At 35.9% G+C, this 18,897-nt stretch overlaps 1 protein-coding gene across 4 annotated transcripts in view; it reads left to right on the plus strand.

Annotated features, from left to right (window-relative positions):
* Positions 1–12,051, plus strand: part of ESYT2 (extended synaptotagmin 2) — a 97,161-nt gene extending 85,110 nt beyond the window's left edge. For all 4 annotated transcript variants that reach the window (XM_085317702.1, XM_085317701.1, XM_085317699.1 and 1 more), the window contains 8 exons: positions 179–265; positions 969–1,118; positions 2,203–2,591; positions 4,999–5,097; positions 5,858–5,989; positions 7,543–7,648; positions 8,684–8,733; positions 8,856–12,051. In XM_085317702.1, coding sequence (XP_085173828.1) covers positions 179–265; positions 969–1,118; positions 2,203–2,591; positions 4,999–5,097; positions 5,858–5,989; positions 7,543–7,648; positions 8,684–8,733; positions 8,856–8,901 — 1,059 coding nt within the window. In that variant the 3' untranslated portion in view covers positions 8,902–12,051. The remainder of the gene's footprint in view (positions 1–178; positions 266–968; positions 1,119–2,202; positions 2,592–4,998; positions 5,098–5,857; positions 5,990–7,542; positions 7,649–8,683; positions 8,734–8,855) is intronic.
* The last annotated feature ends 6,846 nt before the right edge of the window (positions 12,052–18,897 follow it).

Raw genomic sequence — 18,897 nt, forward strand, 5'->3', positions numbered from 1 at the left:
AGAAGTTTACATGTGTTAATATATATGCCTTGGGTAGATCCTACTTGGCTTTTGTTTAAATGTCAGGTTTCAGATGTAAACTTTTCAAAGCCAAAATGTAAAATCTAACACCAACTTCATTAGACAAAAATGCTTTATAATTTGTATGCTTTCTCTTTTTCCTGCTCCCTAACTTTAGATTCGATACAAGACCAATGAACCAGTGTGGGAGGAAAACTTTACTTTCTTTGTACACAATCCCAAGAGACAGGACCTTGAAGTTGAGGTTTGTCTCATTCTTCTTGGATAACTTTGCTTAAGGTGTTTCAGTAGTAATATTCATATGTTGCAGGCTATACTGGATACATGTGGATATATTTTGAACACTATTAAAAACTACACTAAAACCTTTTTAAGACCAAGCTAAGAATGTTTATTTGCATTTACTATTACTGCTGTTATTGCTATTAAAGGAAAAAGACAGTAGCCAAACTCTTGACAGAATAACATACAATTTGACAAGTGTCTAAATAGGAAAAAAAAAAAAAAAAAAACTGATACCTATTTTGAAACTTAAGTCTGCTCAATTGCTACCAGAAATGCAGTTATGTATAGCTGATTTTTTTTGTCTTCTTATCCTAAAGAGATCTTTGCTTTGTACAAATATTTTATCCTTTTATGCTGCTGATGTGTCATTTAGGCAGCTTAAACTGGAGTAAATGGGAACTGTTTTGCCTGTTGCTCCCCTAACAGTTGTGGGAATTCATTTTCACACATTTACAAATTATATATTATTTCCTTTGACCATTGGTCACTTGAATATAGATGTTTTCTATCTTGCTGTTGAAGGAAGGGATGAAGAGAAATTTGAGTTAAGAACAAACTATGTGGTTTTGGGTTTGTTTTTAAATAAAACTATATATTTTTTCTTTTTCTAAATTCATATAAAGCAGATGATACAATGTTACTTAGCTTCTGTGTTCCTTCAGGTCAGGGATGAACAGCACCAGTGCTCTTTGGGGAACTTCAAACTGCCTCTAAGCCAGTTGCTGGAGAGTGAAGATTTAACTATGCATCAGCGATTCCACCTGAGCAACTCTGGTCCAAACAGCACTATAAACATGAAGATTGCACTCAGGGTACTCTAAAGCTTATTCTGTTGTAAATGTCTGAAAGCATATTCAAGATTACTCTAACTTCTGGTCTTATAACTTTATGAAGAAGTCATTACATTTCCTTTGGTGTTTGCATTGCCTAGTGTCCTCTAGCTGTGGTAGTACTATAAAGATATCCTCTAGTGTAAGTCTAGTCTATTTGGAAAACACAGAAAACTTTCAGAACAAAACCACAATCGGATGCATTAATTTATGCTGAGGTGAATACTAGATTCTCCATGTTTGTAGGTACGTTGAATTGGCATCTGAATTTCTGCAAGTCTCCTAAGACTCAGTGGGCTACACATTAGTGAAATCACCTCTATTTTATAGAAATGGAGTTGAGTCATAATAGTCTAGAAAGAATAAAGTTTGTAGGGAAAGGAAGTATCTCTTTATAATACCAGAAGAATTCAGACCAGCTTTCAGGCACACCAGAGACCTGAAGGAAGAGCCTGTGTGCCTGACTGTTAAGTTTCTGTTTTTCCCAAGCTATATTATTTGATTTAATAAGGTAGTACATCTCTCTGCAAACACTGTCAAACTTCTCTTTATATGTTTGTGTTTTTTTAAAGCACTTGTAATTTAGTTTTAACATATAAAACTAATTATACTCTCTAATCATTAATATATGAAAGTAACCTATGAAAGAATTTAAAGGCAATAAGTGAAAAAAAAATTCTGATGTAGGATTAGATTTCAAAAGATGGGAAGAAAACATTCTAGAGAAGTTTCTTCAGATGACTAAAACTGCAAAGCAGATGCAGTTGCACCAGAAGTGGATTGACTGCAGGAAGGGAATAATGAGGTAAAAATACTAAATGGATAGAGAATTTCACATTGTAATATAGTTACTACAGTTGCTACAAAGAGTATAAGTAGCTGTGTTTTGCTGTGTGAAATGTTTCATATTGTAGAGTGAATGAACATAAGTGAATGTTTTTGGTCCTGCTTTCTTATCTAAATTTAGCAATTTGTCACCAATACTCTAGCAGAAACAAATTGTTTTTTGATTGTTTTTTCCTTTATTAGAGGATGGCAATATCGTATGTATTTTTACTGTATCTAGGTACTTTCTCTTGAAAAGCAAACAAGATCTCCAGATCATCAACACTCAGCCCAAGTGAAAAGGCCATCTCTTTCCAAAGATGCAAGGAAATCTTCTTTTAAGCCTCAGGTTCCTGTCTCACCACCAGCTGATTCAAACAAACCTGTCCCAGCTTCCCCAGTGACTGACAGTGATAAGAAGACTGACATGGTTGAAAAAAGTCAGCCTCCCAATGCCAGTCCTCAGTGGCCAACAGATCTCAGCCGAAGTTCCTCCAGTCTTCATGCCTCTAACTTCACTTATTCACCTAGCCACCTCTCAGTCAAAGAACCAACTCCCAGCATAGCCTCAGACATATCCCTGCCTATTGCCACACAGGAGCTTCGGCAGAGACTGCGACAACTTGAAAAGTACAGTACTGCTTGTTTTTGCAATACATCTAAGTTGTTTTATAAAAGCATGGTCAGTGCAACTGCGAAAACAGAATCTGCTCAGTTTGAATTTCAGTTGTATTTTTTTCCCTGCTTCCAGCACTGCAGTTGATAAGCTTGGCATTTGAAAACTTTTTTTTTTAAGCTTTCTGGTTCCTCAGGAAGAAAGGTTCCATAATTAAAAGTTAGCTTACCATTGTGATAATGTGCAAGATAAAGTCCATCTTGTTCTCATAGCTATGTTGCTGTGTAGGGCTGAAAAAGAGTGGAATAGGGGGAACATAATGTTTCAACATCAGTCACTTTCATGCCAGTAAGCAGTTGCCTGTTTCACCACTGAATCCTATTAGCATTAATATAAATTAAGCCAACTAAGCTGGATGTAGCTAGTCTTTATAAATTACTTGGAGGGACTGTTGACAATAAAGAATATTTAATGAATGGTTAATTATTATTGAATTAATGAGGATTGCTCCAAACCATTCCTGTTGTAATTATGATTTCTTAAATTCTCTCCAATTTTTTACTTGCCTCTGAGGGCAGCTATATTTACCATTAAAGATAGCTGAGAGCAACCATTCTGCTTTCAATAGGAGCATGCAAACCATTACCTCTCTATTCTTCTTGGTAACTTTTCTGTGAATCTAAGTTTAAAAAAAAAAAAAAAAAAAGAGAGAGAGAGAGAGAGAGGGGGAGGGAGTGTCATTCAGAAGTAAGAAACTGAACTGAATTCTTATTTTTCTTGGCAGATTTCTTAGAATCATAGAGTAATTCAGTTTGGAAGGCACTTAAGGTCAGTTAACTCTCTGCTCAGAGCAAACCTTAATTCCAAATTAGATCAAGTTTCTTGGGCCTTGTCCAGACAAGTTCTGGTATCTCCAACAACAGAAATTCCAGAAACTTTTGGGGTAGTTCCAGTGCTGAGCCACTGCACTATGAAGACATTTTTCCATATGTCTGATTGGAATTTTTTCTTGCTGCAGCTTGACTGTTGTCTCTTGCTCTTCTACCATGTACTTCTGAGAAGGGTCTGACTCTATACCCTCCTTTTTAAGTAGTGAAAGATTGCAATTGGATCTGTTAGCCTTCTCTTCCTCAATCTAAACAAACCCATCTCCCTCAGCATCTGCTTATACATTATGTGCTCCAGTCCCCTGTTTTTCTTGATGGTCCTCTGCTGTCTTTCCTTCAGTTTGTCAGTCACTTTTCTAGCCCAAGACAGATTCAGACTTGGCTAATTATGATAAACTATAAAATATCACTGCTTATTTAATACAAAAATTCTGTACTATATTGTTTGATAACACTAGTAAAGCTATGACTAAGGAAGTCCATTGTTGCAAGCCCTATGTTTTTAGGTGCTTTTTTCCCCCCTGTTTTAGTAAGGAAATACTGAACTGAAATTTTTCATTCTTGTGTTCAAAGTAAATGATTTGGGAATTTTAATGTAAAATTCCACAGTTTCTTTGGAGTAGGTGTTCACAAAAAGGGAACTATCCCTTTAAGCTAAGAACTTTTTGAGGTGGCTCCAATGTCAAGCATGCTATGTTTAGTCCTGTGAGAGAGAAACAATATTGACACTGCCCTGCCCAATGTATAAAAAATAAACTCTGCATTTTATAAAGATGGAGGAACTCTGCACAGATTGGCCATTCTTTAAAACAAAAGTTCTTCATAAAAACATTGCTTTCTTAGGTAAGCATGACTTATGTTTGTAAAAGTCAATCCATTCTAACCTTGTTCTCAATGCTACATCAACTACAGAAAAGTGAAATAGCTGTGTGAGTACTATTTTTCAGCTTTTAAGATCATAAGTGGGTTTAAGTATGATTACTTTAAGCCAGGAATATCTGTATTTCTAGTTGTAAGTTTGAGATGGAATGTTAGTCTTGTGAAAACTTTGTTTACATGAGTTATATCTTACATCAGTGTTGTCAGAGAATTTAGAAAAGAATGAGCTGGTCTTCTAACTAGTTTCTGGCCATTGCTGAGAATGGCCTATCACTCTCTTTCATTGTGGTTTGCACCATTCATTGTTTTCCAGTTTGATTGGTACTGCTCTAATCTTCTCCTTAAGATAAGACAGTTCTTTTCTGATAATGGTTTTCAAAGTAGAGAAGAGCTGATCTCCAAAACTGACAAGAACCCCAGCTCATTCTTTTGAGGATGGAGTTGTTAGACAAGAACCTAAAGTACCAGAAACTGATGAAGGTATGCTAATGTGCTCACTTGCCTGTGCTGTCTTTCTCTCACACTGGTCTAGTGGAAATTTAAATGGATAATATATGATATCTGGAAACACTACCAAGCTTGTATTTTGGATACCTCTTACTGCAGACATGATTTTTAAAAAACTATGCATGATGTTCTGCTTTTTTCCCCACAGTGGAACAACTCTGGGACAGTCTCCATTAGGACAGATTCAGCTAACAATTCGTCATAGCTCACAAAGAAACAAACTGATCGTGGTAGTGCATTCCTGCAGGTAAGCGTAAGATACCAAATTCTACTTTTGTGCATATTTCTTTGTAAACTTCGTAATATCTTGACTTATCCTCTTAAATTGATTGGTTGTCTGGATGGTCCTTGTTATTTTTAAAATGATGTATTGATTGCAATTTTGTGTAAATACCAAATCATTTAAAGCTATCCTCAGAATTAGTAAAACCCTTGTTGAAGATTTTGTTGTGATTTCTTATTTGCCTATTGTGTCTCTATCAGATTCTAGATAAAAATGACATTTAGATTTTTATTAGCAGTATCTGAAAGTTACATTGAAGGGATTTAATTTTTTATAGAATGTAAGAAATGTGAATTTTGGAAAGCCATATGTCTAAACTATGAATTGGAATTTAAGAAATAAATTGCTTATTCAGCTCTGTAGTCTGCTTACCATTTGTTTGATATTTTTAAAGTCACTGCTCAGCATTTTATTTTTCTTTTCCATTGCCTTTTCCATTATATTGTAAACAATATGCATGTACTTTATGCAAGGTTTCTCACAAGAGATTCATATGAGGGTCATGAAATGAATATGCAAATAGTTTTTGAACAAATGTTAAATTTCAAGGGATTTTTTTTATCATGCTTGCTACTTAATGCATGGGAATTATTCAAGGTATAAAAATGGTGATAAAATGAACATTATTTAGGTATAGTGTACTAAATTCAGTAATAGTTGATAGACACTTATGCTTAACAATGTCTCATTTTTGTAAGTGTTCTTCCTTGTTCATTGGTCACAGAAATCTAATAGCCTTTTCAGAAGAAGGTTCTGATCCTTATGTTCGAATGTATTTACTGCCTGACAAGAGAAGATCAGGAAGAAGAAAAACACATGTATCAAAGAAGACATTAAACCCAGTGTTCGATCAAATGTAGGTTCTAAGCTGTTTTATATCATGTAACTACAAAGCTGCCAAACTAAGATTGCTGAGCTTAATCGAGTGTGTGAACTGTTGAAATTCCTACTAGTCAGTGTCAGATTATATGCTCACACCTCTTTTTCTTTTATAATCTTCCTGTCATCCTATCTCTTGTTCTCACTATAGTCTTTTGTATTCAGCCATTTCTGTCATCTTTTCTGCCTTATCCCATGTCAGTTACTTCCTCTTTATGTTGTAAACTAAGAAGCACTGAGCACTTCTTGATAGGTGGTTGACCAGTTAGAACCAAAGTACCTTCCAGCTGGCCAGTGCTGTTGGCCTTTCTACCGAGAAAGCATGTGGATTCTGGCTGATGGATTCGTGCCGCCTCAGGAGCCTACTGGCCATCAACTGTCTATGCATGATCAAATTGTTTGGTCAGTCTGCTTGGTGGCACTTCTTAGCATCCAGCAATTCTGGAAATTCTCCTGGCCTGTAGGTTTTAAGTTGTGCAAGCTTTTACAAACGTCTGTTGCATACAACTCTTATCTGCTCTATTTTTTGATAATCGTTTCTCTATCACACATGCTCCTATCCCCCATCAATTTTCAATAAAGAAGGACTTTCTCTGCAGACAGAAAGTTAATTTGGGGAAAGCAATACTTGATAAAGACCTATATGCCTTACCACTATACTACTTAAACCTATGATTAGTCTGTTCCAATGTTCCCATTGTTGCTATTAGGAACTGTACTATTGTGAGCTGCAGATTTGTTTTATCGGATGGTCTTGTATGAAGTGAAAGTTTGTAGAAATATCTCAAACTCCAGTGAGGCCAGAATAAGAGAGAAACATGATGTCAACATAACTTCAATCTATTCTGTGCCTGGGAAATCTGAAAATGATTAGTTTAGAGGCTGTGATAAATTCTCCTGACAGTACAGCGTTCTCCTCCTTATCTCAGATTTGTTTTGCTATGCCTTTCAAAGTAAAATTTATTGCAAAGCAGTAACACTGGGTAAGAATTGTAGTGACAAATAGAGGGTAGATTGTGGTACAGTCTTGTTCTCACTTCTCAGAGTCCCAGATCTAGCAAACAAAATGCATTCTTCCTTAAAAGTGGATAGGTTTCCTTGGTGTTGCAAGAAAGCTTTTTCTGCACTTTTATATACTAGGAAAGAAAAGGATCTCTGGTCCTAGAAGAGTGATGATCAGTAAATTTGTATGTAGAAGATGACTAAGTATTCTTTCCCATCTGCAGAATAGTGTATTGAGCTGTTAGGGTAGTAATATTCCTCCTTTTCCATAGAATTAGTGCTTATCTCTTTTTAACTCATGGCTTCTACCATAGATAACAGACGCATCAAACATTTGATGTGGATACTAAGCATCACATTGAAGAATAATTCTAGGAGGTTGGGATTTTCTCCCTTTATATTAAACCTAATATTTTTGATTTGTGAAAGGGAATAATTTGCTTTTGTTTTGAATTGCTGTTTAGCTGTAGGAATTGAATTTGTACTTTTGGTACAAAATTCTTTCTAAAACATCATTTCTGGTGTCAGATTTGATTTCAGTGTTTCCCTACCTGAAGTACAGAGAAGAACTCTAGATGTAGCAGTGAAGAACAGTGGTGGTTTCCTGTCAAAAGACAAAGGGCTGCTTGGCAAAGTAAGTAGAAAACAAGCAAAATCCTATCATACAGTAGCATAGTATTATATGAAGACCAAAATGCTCATTTGTTACGAGCTTGCTGGTGTTGACTTAAGTGCTTGATTTCAGGTAGAAAGCTTTAAAATTATAGATGGCTTAGATGTCAAGCTTCAGTTAGGAACAAATTACAAAGGGTGAGAGAAAAGATACCAAATGATGAGATGGTAGTATGTTCTAGAGATGTGTATGTTTTGATGCTGGCAGTAATAGAAGAGACCTGCATGTCTGATTTATTAATCATACAAATGAAGAAAATATCAGAGAGTAGAAAATAGTAACTCAGAAAATGGTCTCACAAAATTCAAGTCTTGAAAATGGTTGATTCAGCTTTCGCAGGAACAATGAGAGTAAAGCATTTCCTTTATATAAAACTGAAAGGAAAGAGCACATAGAAAAGCACACAGAACAAATTCAGATTTATTGATTAAAAGAACAGTTTGTCAAATCCCTGAAAAAATTCCTGCTAGAGACTTTCCTAAAGCCAAAGCAAGCTATTGTGTTCATGGCTTTACTGTTTTGTAGACACTCATTAAATCAGTTTCCTGCACAAATGATTTGGAGCATGGAAAAGGGAATATTTACACCACATTCAAACTCTCTAAAGAGGATGGGATATTTCAGAATTGTGGACAGTTTATGGTGAATGGTGTTCTTCAAGTTGCATTTTTACAAGGAAAGTTGTTAGTGTAAGTGCATCAGTTGATTTACCATTGCTTGGCTATGCCCTGTAGAGAAGTTTAGGCCTGTGAGGTGTTCTGGAACTAAATCCCTTAAGCACTTAAGGGTGTAGATTTTTAGGTCAAAAACAGCAACTTGAAACTGTGCTAGAAGCCTAAATTTGGAGATACCTATGACAGCAAGGACTTAAAATGTTCTTTATTAATGGCATTACTTATACAGTAGTTTACAGATTTGTCAAATTTGATCTTTAAAAAATATACTTGGAATGTAAGGCCCACATAATGCACTGATTACTAATGTAATTTTCCATAGTTATTGATACCTTTGGCATCTGAAGAACTTGCTAAAGGCTGGACCCAGTGGTAAGTATAATAATATTTTTCTTTTCTAGTAATAGTAATAACACAAATACTTCTGTGTTAATAGTGTTAGTAATGCCTACTAAAAGTAAATGAAAGTTCTCCTTTGTTCTTTTCATTTTTAGGTATGATTTAACAGAAGATGGTACAAGGCCGCATAGTGCAAGCTAGGCTCCTGGGTACTGGGATTTTGCCAGGCATATTTTTGCCAACCTTTATATATTTTTAAAGCATTGCTCTCACAGATGTACCAATATTATTTTTATAGCTTCACTGATTTAGTTCTTAAACACATCCCGAATAATTTTATAACACTTGTTCATTTTATGTAGACATAACCTTTCTCATCGTTAAACTTTGTATTTTATTTTGCTAAACAATTTTGTGTTACTGTAATGTGCAATAGTACAGTAAAGTAACCTTTTATGTTTAAAATTATCTTTATGGCAGTTGTACCTATTAGAAAGTGAAAAGATGATGTTCTGCTGTTTTCCTGCCTTGTTTTGTATATTACCAACATATACTATATACCATGTAAATACATACTATTTTTTTATAATTCTTCCATGCTGGTTTGAATTCAGAAGAAATTAGATAAAGGATATAGATATTTTCTTCTACATGCATGTTAATTTTGTTAGATGAATCTCTTTTGTCTTTGCAGCACAATGGTCTTAATGTTACTCGTTTTGTGATATTCTTCAAAAACAAGTTGCAAAAGGCATTTTTGCTTTAGTGTGTTTCTGGCCCAGTATGGCTAGTTTAAAATGTACAAAACATTAAATCTTTAATATTTATATATATATGTATTATTGGAAAATCATGTTATAAAATATTATAAACAAAAATGAGAATTCTATAAATAATGTATAAAGAAAGGATAAGGTCCATGAATCAATTTATTAATCTGAGTTTTCATTTGATGGAGTAAGCATAGCAAACAGTACAGAGTTTTATTATACAGGTTATTTATCCCCGTACTCTGTAGTACTAGACATGTGACCTTCTGAACATATGAGTACATGGATTTTTCTATATTATAAACAAAATCTTCAACTTAGAACTGTCCCTACTTGCCTTGTTTCATTGACTTATAAGGCAGACAAATCAGCTTGCAGTGTAGGTTCATATAGTAGGCATACATACAGGGCATATGTTATTTTTATTATATTATTCAATACTATGCTAAATAGTATATTATGCTATACCTTCAGTAATACTAAAGTGGAACACCAATAGTAAGAAAGTGTGAAACTGAGTTGAAACTGACTGTCGTTACAGTTACTTCATTGCTACTTAGTGTCTTTGGTGCATGAATAAAATGCACTTTTGTGCTCCAGACAGGTTTCCTGAGAAATACTGGCGTTCTAGTGAAGCATTGCCATAGCCTGCTGCAAGAGCAGCAGTGAGACAATTAGCACATGCTGATATGAATTGCCAGTTGAGAGCTGAGGAGAGAGTATTGACCTAAACAGTTCAGTCTCAATTCTAATGTTACGAATTATGGGGAAACTTTTGTATCCAGATCTGGTTTTTCCTTCTTGTAAGTTTTCTCAGACTGTTATAAAAATGTGCATTATGAATCCAAGAGAACAGTTTAGCTCTTTCAGAGCCGATAGCCTCAACCTTGGATAAGTATGCAATTAGACAGACAAAGTATATTATTTAGCTAAGATTCTAGAATGGTCTATAAGCCAAGAAAGAATTTTTAAAGCAGAATAATAAACTCCTGGGACTAGCTTTATTATAAAACGACTGACAGAACCTTAATTCTAGGTGTAGAATATGCCTACATTACTAGATGTACCAAAGTGCCTACCATAATGTAGCTTTGTCTTTTTCAAGTTTAAGAATTGACTCATTCAGTTTGTTTAAATTCAGTTAAACATGAGCATTTGTTGCGAGATATGTGCTCGCAGACACATACACCTCTATACAATGGTAGCCTTCTTACTGCCACGTTTTGTATAAGACAATTCTAGCAAACAAACTTGAATGGTGAATTCTGCTGTTGTTTTCTGATGGATTGGGCAACATAGAGAGGTTCTTTGCATCAGCAAGAGAACTTATTTCTGTTTGAAGGCTTCACTCTATATTGGAATGTATGCATATCTATATATACACATTCATCTGTTTACATGAAATGTAGTATACCTTGAAATATATTTTTTGTTAGTTCTCCATTAAAAGAAATTAGGAAATTGCTAAGTAAGAGAATTACTGTTAATGTAATGAAGATGCAGAAAGTTAAAGCTGATGTAAATAAAGGAGGTGTAGTTCAGGAGATGCAATTCCTTTTGCCTCAGTTCAGCCATAAGTGGAAGGACTTTTGCTGTACATCTGGGCCAGTGACTCCCAAGAGTTTCATCCATAGCCAACAAATAAGCTGTTAGCCTTATTCACTATTTCAAGTCTTTCCGGGGTCAGAAAATGATAGAAGGCTCTGCCCTTGAATACAAAAAAAAAAAAAAAAAACCCACTTATTTTGTCTTTGAAAGTCTCTAGAGGAAAAAAGCACTGTGTCAGGTAAATGTGAGATGGTAGTACAAAATGAGTAACTGAATACATAGGACAGATTTTCAGAATAGCTCTGCACCTAAAATTAGGGAAGGATTCTTAAGAGGGCCTATTACCCATTTAGGAATTTAAAATGAAGAGATTGTATTTTTATTGGAATTCAACAATTCCTATTGACAATAATCAGCCCTGGCTGCCAAACTCCAGGAACTTTCTTCTGAGTGAATTTGGATCAGAGTAAGACTGCCTAGGTAAGATTCCTTCTGCTCTTCATAGTGGAAACAAATCTCTGTATCATAGTTCCTGAGTGTTCTATTTATATGGAAGCAGTGAGGACAAACATTGTATTTCCTCTGGGTGAAAATCCACACCTCATTATCAAGTCAATGTATTAAATATCAGCTGGTAGCTTTTCATGTAGTTCTTGTTTATCCTGTGCCTTAAAATATGAAAATATGAAGATGTTTAAGAAATGGCTAAAACTAAGGTTTGTTACCTGTAGGTACCAACATGTGTTCTCTACTATTGAAACTATTTTTAGAATTATTCTGCTTTGCTGACAAGAAAACCATCTCTCTCAATTATAGCAGATGTATAACCCAAACTCAACTCAGCATGCATATCACTTTGATTTGGATTAAAATAATTTTAATTTTCTGTCTTAAATCCTTTATCAGAGCTGCAGCAAATGGTGAGAGTTGAAATGAGAACAAAGGGTAATCAGTTTTGTACAGATTGCCTTTTTTGCTCATGTAATTCTACATTATGATGCATGTATTTATTCAATAAACGGTTCATATGGAAGTCAGTGTGTTGTTTTTTTACGCACGCATGCACGTACTTTCCCCTATTCTGCACGTCCCTTTGCTAAGCTGCTCCAGCAGCTCTGTATCTTGCTTCTGTTGAGGAGCCTAGAACTGGACACAGCACTCCAGGACCAAGTAGAGGGGGAGAATCACCTCCGTAGACCTGCTGGCGATGTTCTTCCTAATGCACTCCTGGATATCATTGGCTTTCCTGGCTATAAGGACATGTTGCTGGCTCGTAGCCAACTTGTCCACCAGGACTCCCAGGTCCTTCTACACATAGCTGCTTTCCAGCAAGTCAGCCCCCAGCCTGTACTGGTGCATGGTGTAATTCCTCTCCAGGTGCAGGGCTCAACACTTCCCTTTTCCGAACTTCATGAGATTCCTCTCCTCCCATTTCTCCAGCCTGTCCAGGCCCAGTGACTGAATGGCAGCATAGTTCTCCAGACTCTCAGCCACTCCTCCCAGTTTTGTAGTATCAGCAGACTTGCTGAGGAGGCACTCTGTCCCTTCATCCAGATCACTGAGGACTAAACTGAACAAGACTGGACCCAGTACTGGGGTCCTGGTGGACACCAGTGGCCTCCAGCTAGAGCCTGCACCGCTGATCACAGCCCTCTGAGCTCTGTCTTTCAGCCAGTTCTCAATCCACCTCACTGTCCATTCACCTAGCCTGCGCTTCCTGAGCTTGCCTATGAGGATGTTAGTGGAGACCATGTCAAAAGCCTTGCTGAAGTCAAGGTAGACAACGTCCACTGCTCTCCCCTCATCTACCCAGCCAGTTATTCCATCGTAGAAGGTTCCCAAGTTGGTTAAGCAGGATTTGCCCATGGTGAATTCATGCTGACTACTCCTGATCACCTTCTTGCCCTTATTCTGCTTGCAGATGGAATTCAGGGTTAGTTGTTTCATCAACTATCTAATAATCTATGGTGCTAATTGTTAATTTTGTTTAGTTGAGAATTGTTTTCCTTAAATTCTCTAGGACATCATTTGTTTTATCACACATTTATCGTATTGCTTCATCTTTCTCAGATAGAACAACAGTTTTCTCAAACTCTGTTTTGAGATTCCCCTATACTTCAAATCCCCTAAAATCCTGCAATACTTTTAAACTCAGAATGATAACCACTGCACATGCTGTTCCGTAAGAGGCTTTGCGACTAATTATATGTCATTAAGTACTTTTGTTCTCTTTACTGCTTTTGTTATAAATGCTACCATACTGGGTTTTTTTTGACTAACGCTTCAGAGTTGATTTTTTTTTTACACTGAGATGTTTACAGTCGTGATTTATTTCTCTACTGGATACTTAGAAATACAAAAATTTAGTAGTTTAATCTTTTCTATATGTAGTATTTTGCTCATCATCACTGATGTCATTTTCCATTGCTTCCCATTCAACTTTTTTAAGACGTTTTGCATATCTTTGCTGTTACTGTGGCTTGAAATTTCTCTATGTGACTTTGTCATCTACAGCTTTTCCTGTAGTGTTTTTTTCTATTCCTTTTCAGATAAATAGTAACAGAGAATACTGATGTGTTCTACTATTTATTTTTTGCCACAATGAAAACGTTTTGTTTATTATTCCTTTACTTCTAGGCTCTGGATAGTTTTGGATTCATGGTACTGCACTTCCCTGTGGTTACTTAACTGCTTTAGTGGTGTAATATCAGGAGTTTGTCAGAAGTCTTCTGGAAAGCTGAACAGATTGTCCACTGAATCTCTCCTGTTACTCTCGTTACTGTTCTGAAAGGTCTTTTTGCCTCCAAATTTTGTACCTATGCCAAAACATTTTGTCAATGTTTTTGGATTAGCTGTATTTTTGATAAATGATTTTCGGAAGTTTTCTTTATTACTGGTGAAGAACAGATCTAGGTTTATCTACTCTAGCTTCTCTGGAATGCAAAATTCTGTAAAGAAATTGCTTGCTTTAGCCTCAGCTCATCTGATAGGTTGAAAGATAGACTCTTAGACTGTAATTTTTAATGAGTCGAGTCTATAAGAAGCAAATCTACTGAGATAGTTAATTACTGTAAGTTCATAATGAGTTAAAAATTGTCCAGTACAAATATCAACTTACCTTCAGAACTGAATTTGAAACTTGGAAGGTTATTTGTTATTTTGAATGATCAGTAATCCGATCTGTATAATCAGTAATCAGATATCGAGGTTAATAGAATACCTCATCACTCTGAAATATTAGCCCTGGAAAATTAGAGAGGCTACTGCCCAGGTGCCACGTGACAGTTAAGAGGATTTTGTCCACATTATAGACTAAATTAACTCATCATTCTGTACCAGTTTGATTGTGATTTTAAATCACAGTCCTGAAAGAAATGGTATACTACTTTCGCCTTTAAAATAAGGGTGTTGTAAAAGGATCATTCCAACTGCTCTATCTGTGATCTTTTTTTACTCAAAGATTAAGGGAGGGAATGATGATTATAAGCATTATCTCATGTTAGTCTGACAGAATAACAGTTTTTTAAAATGCCTATTTTTTAATTTTATTAAAAACAAGGTAAAATTTCCAGATACATTGTCTGGTCAGGTTACTCTTTGCACCTGTCTTTTTGCGCTTTTATTTTCCACCTATCTCTTTTCTTCCTTTACTGTATAAATATGAAGACAAAAGAGGAGAATAAACGGTCTATCATACTGTGATTTGTATATGCTTAATTGTAAGGAACAAAATTTTTCTGTCCTGAAAAGAGTATTTTTCAAGTAGTGTTTGATAAGCTGCTGTTTGCCATTCTGTAACCAGCAATGATCAGAGGCAGGCTCAAGTTGCATCTGAAAAGCTATGAAAGCTTGAGCCAAGGAAAGAGATACCTATTAACTCCAAGTTGGGAAGTTCGTCCCTGACAAACACCGTGGCTGACTAGAGAGGATATACTCCTGGCAGATGGAATAAACAGCTGTCCAGAGGATGCAAAGGCCACTGGTAGATCCAAGCTCTCTGAAGCTGACGGTGATGCACTCTGCATTCATCTGCAGGGAACACTGAATCCAGACTGAGAAGACTACTGCAGACCCATTTCCGCAGGTGCTACCAAAGTGAAGCAACCTGTTCTCCCCTTTTGCTTTTTGGAGTCCTCAGTAGCCATAGACTTTATATTACAGAGGACTTGTGGGATAATTTTGACCAGTTTATGATCCAAATAGTAAGAGATGGAAGCACAGACAAAGCTAGTTGAGATTGCAGCCTTTCACACACAAGTTGTATGTGTCTACGTCCCAGTGAATCACAGCTAGGCAAGTAACCCCTCAGGCTAAGTGCAAGAAATGACATACACTGAAGAAAGTTGTAAACTCTCAGCGGACTGCTTTCTTCTCTCTCTCTCTCTCTCTCTCTCTTTTTTTTTTTTTTTTTTTAAAAAAAAAACACAGTAATAGATTGGACTAGATTCCTCCTGAGATCTCTTCCAACCCAAATTATTTTGATTCTAGCGTAAATGCACAATAGACTTCTCTCACATTTCTGGGCCTGTGGAGTAGGTCTTCACGTGTGTTTTGCTGTGTAACTCCAGACTCTGAGCTGGACAAGGCAGTAGCTCTGGCTGAGCATAAAAAGGAGCATATGGCAGAAAGTTACAAGCTCTTATAAGTCAGAGTGCAAAAAGCATTTAGTAATTAAAAATATGTTGATCTGTGCATGGAACTTGAGTTGCAACATAAATAATGCTAGTAAAGTGACAATTGTCCTTAGTGAAGGTTATGAATTTTACTGGATCACTGAGCTGTGTTCCCTGAAACAAAAACTGTATACACATTTGATAGTTGTTGCTTCCAATACTGAATTTCCAATAAGGTTTTTCTAATTCTTCAACTAGGTTTGCAGGCTGATATATTATTCTGCAAACTTTGAGACATTGACAACTGGGGCTTACCAGGAATTTCACAAAAATTACTGATTTAATAAAGAATATGCTATACGACTGTCCTATACTAGCCCCAACACCAGAGAAATATTTCAACTGATAAGCTGAAATACTTCAAGTATCTTTCATGTTCTTCTGTTGCTATCTGTAGGTTTAATGCTATCATGTAGCCATGTTTTCAACTGAGAATTGATAAGACCCTTTTATCTGGTACTGCATGAATCATGAAATGTTCTCTCAGCTCAAGTAAATATGATAACCACTGAACATATGCGTTATCATACATTTTAACTTGAAACGCAAATGGATAAATCTGAAGTGGGACAAGAGCACTCATCTAAATGAAGAACTGTTTCAAACCTTGTCATTCATACAGGTGACAAATGAAATTAAAGATACTGAAAACATGGTAATGAAAATGGCTATTCATGACTTATACAATGATGTTTATGTGCTGGTTCTTTGCATTTTATTAGGCAAAACATTAAGCTTAATTAGGTGGCAGTAAAATAAATTGGACTTGAAGGTTTAAGTAGTAAGATGAGCTTTCTGAAAAGAGGTATAAATCTTTGTGTTTTTGGCAACTTTGTTCTAAGACAGCTTTCACTGTACTTAATATCCTTTTTCTAGACGTTACTGGAAATATACAAAACAGTTTTAAACATTTTATTTATAAAGCACTTTAGTTTTGATTTTCTTGTCTTTCACAATCAGACTTCTTCGGATTTATCAGAAGTTTTTGGATTTATGCTTATTAATGCACTATTTTTTTTTCTGAAAACCACCTTATATTCCACTAGATGGTGGTGTAGATCCTAATGTCAAAAACCGTTTTTGCTGCCTGTTCACTTTGTTTCTTGTACAAAGTGATCTGGAGATTCTGCAGTTTTGGGAGCAGAGCATGAAGTGTTCACTGCTTATAAGCTAGGATTAACTGGCAGTCTCCTCAATGCACCTGGCTCTCCTCCGCTGATCTAATGCATAACTGATGCTAACAACACTGAGTTTTGTAATGAGGTTAATAATAAGGCTCATACCACATTTGACAAGTATTTTTATGAAGCCATGTGGTTGTGATGCATGGGGAAATAAAACAACTGGTTCAAGTAATTTTGTGATTTGAATCTTCTCATAAATCAAGGTCTATTTTGTGTCTACAACAAATTTAGTATGCATCTGTGAGCAATTCTCTTAGGTGTTTCATGCCTTAGATATTTGGCCTATAAAATTACAGTTGATTGCAGAATGGGACTTCTGCAGAAGAGGTAGCACAACTTCAGTAAGATTAAGTGCAGAAACTTGAAACCAATCAGAAGCAGGTAGAACTCAAATTATAGATCTTAGTAATTTTAAGACATGAGCAAGGACCTCAGTTTTCATTGGCATATTTGAAACATTACCATGTAAATATTTATTCCCGCTATTGGTGAAGGAGTTCAAGTATGAGGCTAGAAACTCAGGGTATCTAACAGTAAATATGGCTGCAGGGGAAGAGGGGGAGGAGAGAATTTTTAAGGGCAAAGACAAAATTCTACTAGAAGAAATACCTTTCAAAACAATCTTTTTTTTAAGGACATGATGAGAAAATATTTGCCAAGTCATATTGTCAAAAGATTCTTGTGATGCTAAATGTGTCTGGCCTACAGAGCAGGAATAACTGACACGTGTGTCTAAACTAGGAGACTTGGAGCACTTTCAGGTGTGTGACTCCCTTGCGACATCCCGGTCTGATATCACACTGACACCTCAGCAAGTATTACCCTGCCTCAATTCCCTATTTGTAAGCTGATGCATAAAGCGAACTGAGCGTGAAGCCGCTAGGAGGAGCGTGGTGGGCTTCTGCCAAGTTCCTGACTTGGATCAGGAACATGGCGAAGGCCCATCTCTCAGGTTTGACAAAACCTACATTAATGTGAGGGAGTAGTACATGCTGATATATTCACCAACCAATGTAAAAGAGCTTTATAATTATAAATACATATATGTGTATGTGTATATCTATGTATGTATATATACACAGTAACCACAGTCATATAGATTATGTATGTGTGCGTGTGAAAATATGTACATATATATAGAGAGAGAGAGAGGGAAGCAAATCATGTCTGTTCTGACATTTGTACAGTGTATTCATATTTTATACTAGATAGATGGAACATTAATCATCTCCTTTCTGACAGATGTCTTTCACCATGAAGCCTCTAAAAGCGCTTTTAAAATTAGTAACAGTATTTATATACTTTACAAACAATTATTCTCTTTTTCCATAAAGCCTAAAATAGAACGAGGGTTGAAAGGAGACAAAACGCTTCTGTGAGTTGTAAATCGCTAATGATTCATACTGTTAAGATCAATAGGGTTAAGGTAATTTAGACACAGGAGATGTGAATATAGCCTTTTACATCTGAAAAAAATTAACACGCCAGTGTTATAAATTTACTCATTGATACACAATATTCTGAAAGATGCTTATGATTTTATACTAGAAAATGTTTTTTGTAGTTATAATGAAAAAAGTGATACTTGTTTGAAGTATTCCATTAAGTTTTTATACACAACACGTTTTCATGGATTATATTTACAGAAGAATGAATTTAGGTGTGCAAGTGTTACCTAATGATAATTTCTTTTTATCAGCATTTTACAGCATTTCAGAAATCTCCTTTTCATTTGCGTGGCACTAATAGTTAGCAGAGTAAGATTACTGTAATTTGTAACACCACTTACAAGGGAAGAAGTCTGGAAGTAAGAGCATCAACAAAGTTGCAATGAAATTCATCCTGGTAGGAAAAGCCCGCAAGACACCCAGCAGTACCAGTTAATTCCCACAGGGTGGCAGTTCAGTACCTCAATAGCATCTAGAGCTACTCTCAAGGGAGTGGCTATTCAGAAAAGCTTTTGCCTTATCCGTGAGCATTTCCTTTCTTTCTTTTCCCTTTTTTTTTTTTTTTTTTTTTTTT

Source organism: Rhea americana, unplaced genomic scaffold, assembly GCF_003343005.1.
Source record: "Rhea americana isolate MKP2758 unplaced genomic scaffold, rheAme1 scaffold_50, whole genome shotgun sequence".
Classification (NCBI taxonomy): Eukaryota; Metazoa; Chordata; class Aves; order Rheiformes; family Rheidae; genus Rhea; species Rhea americana.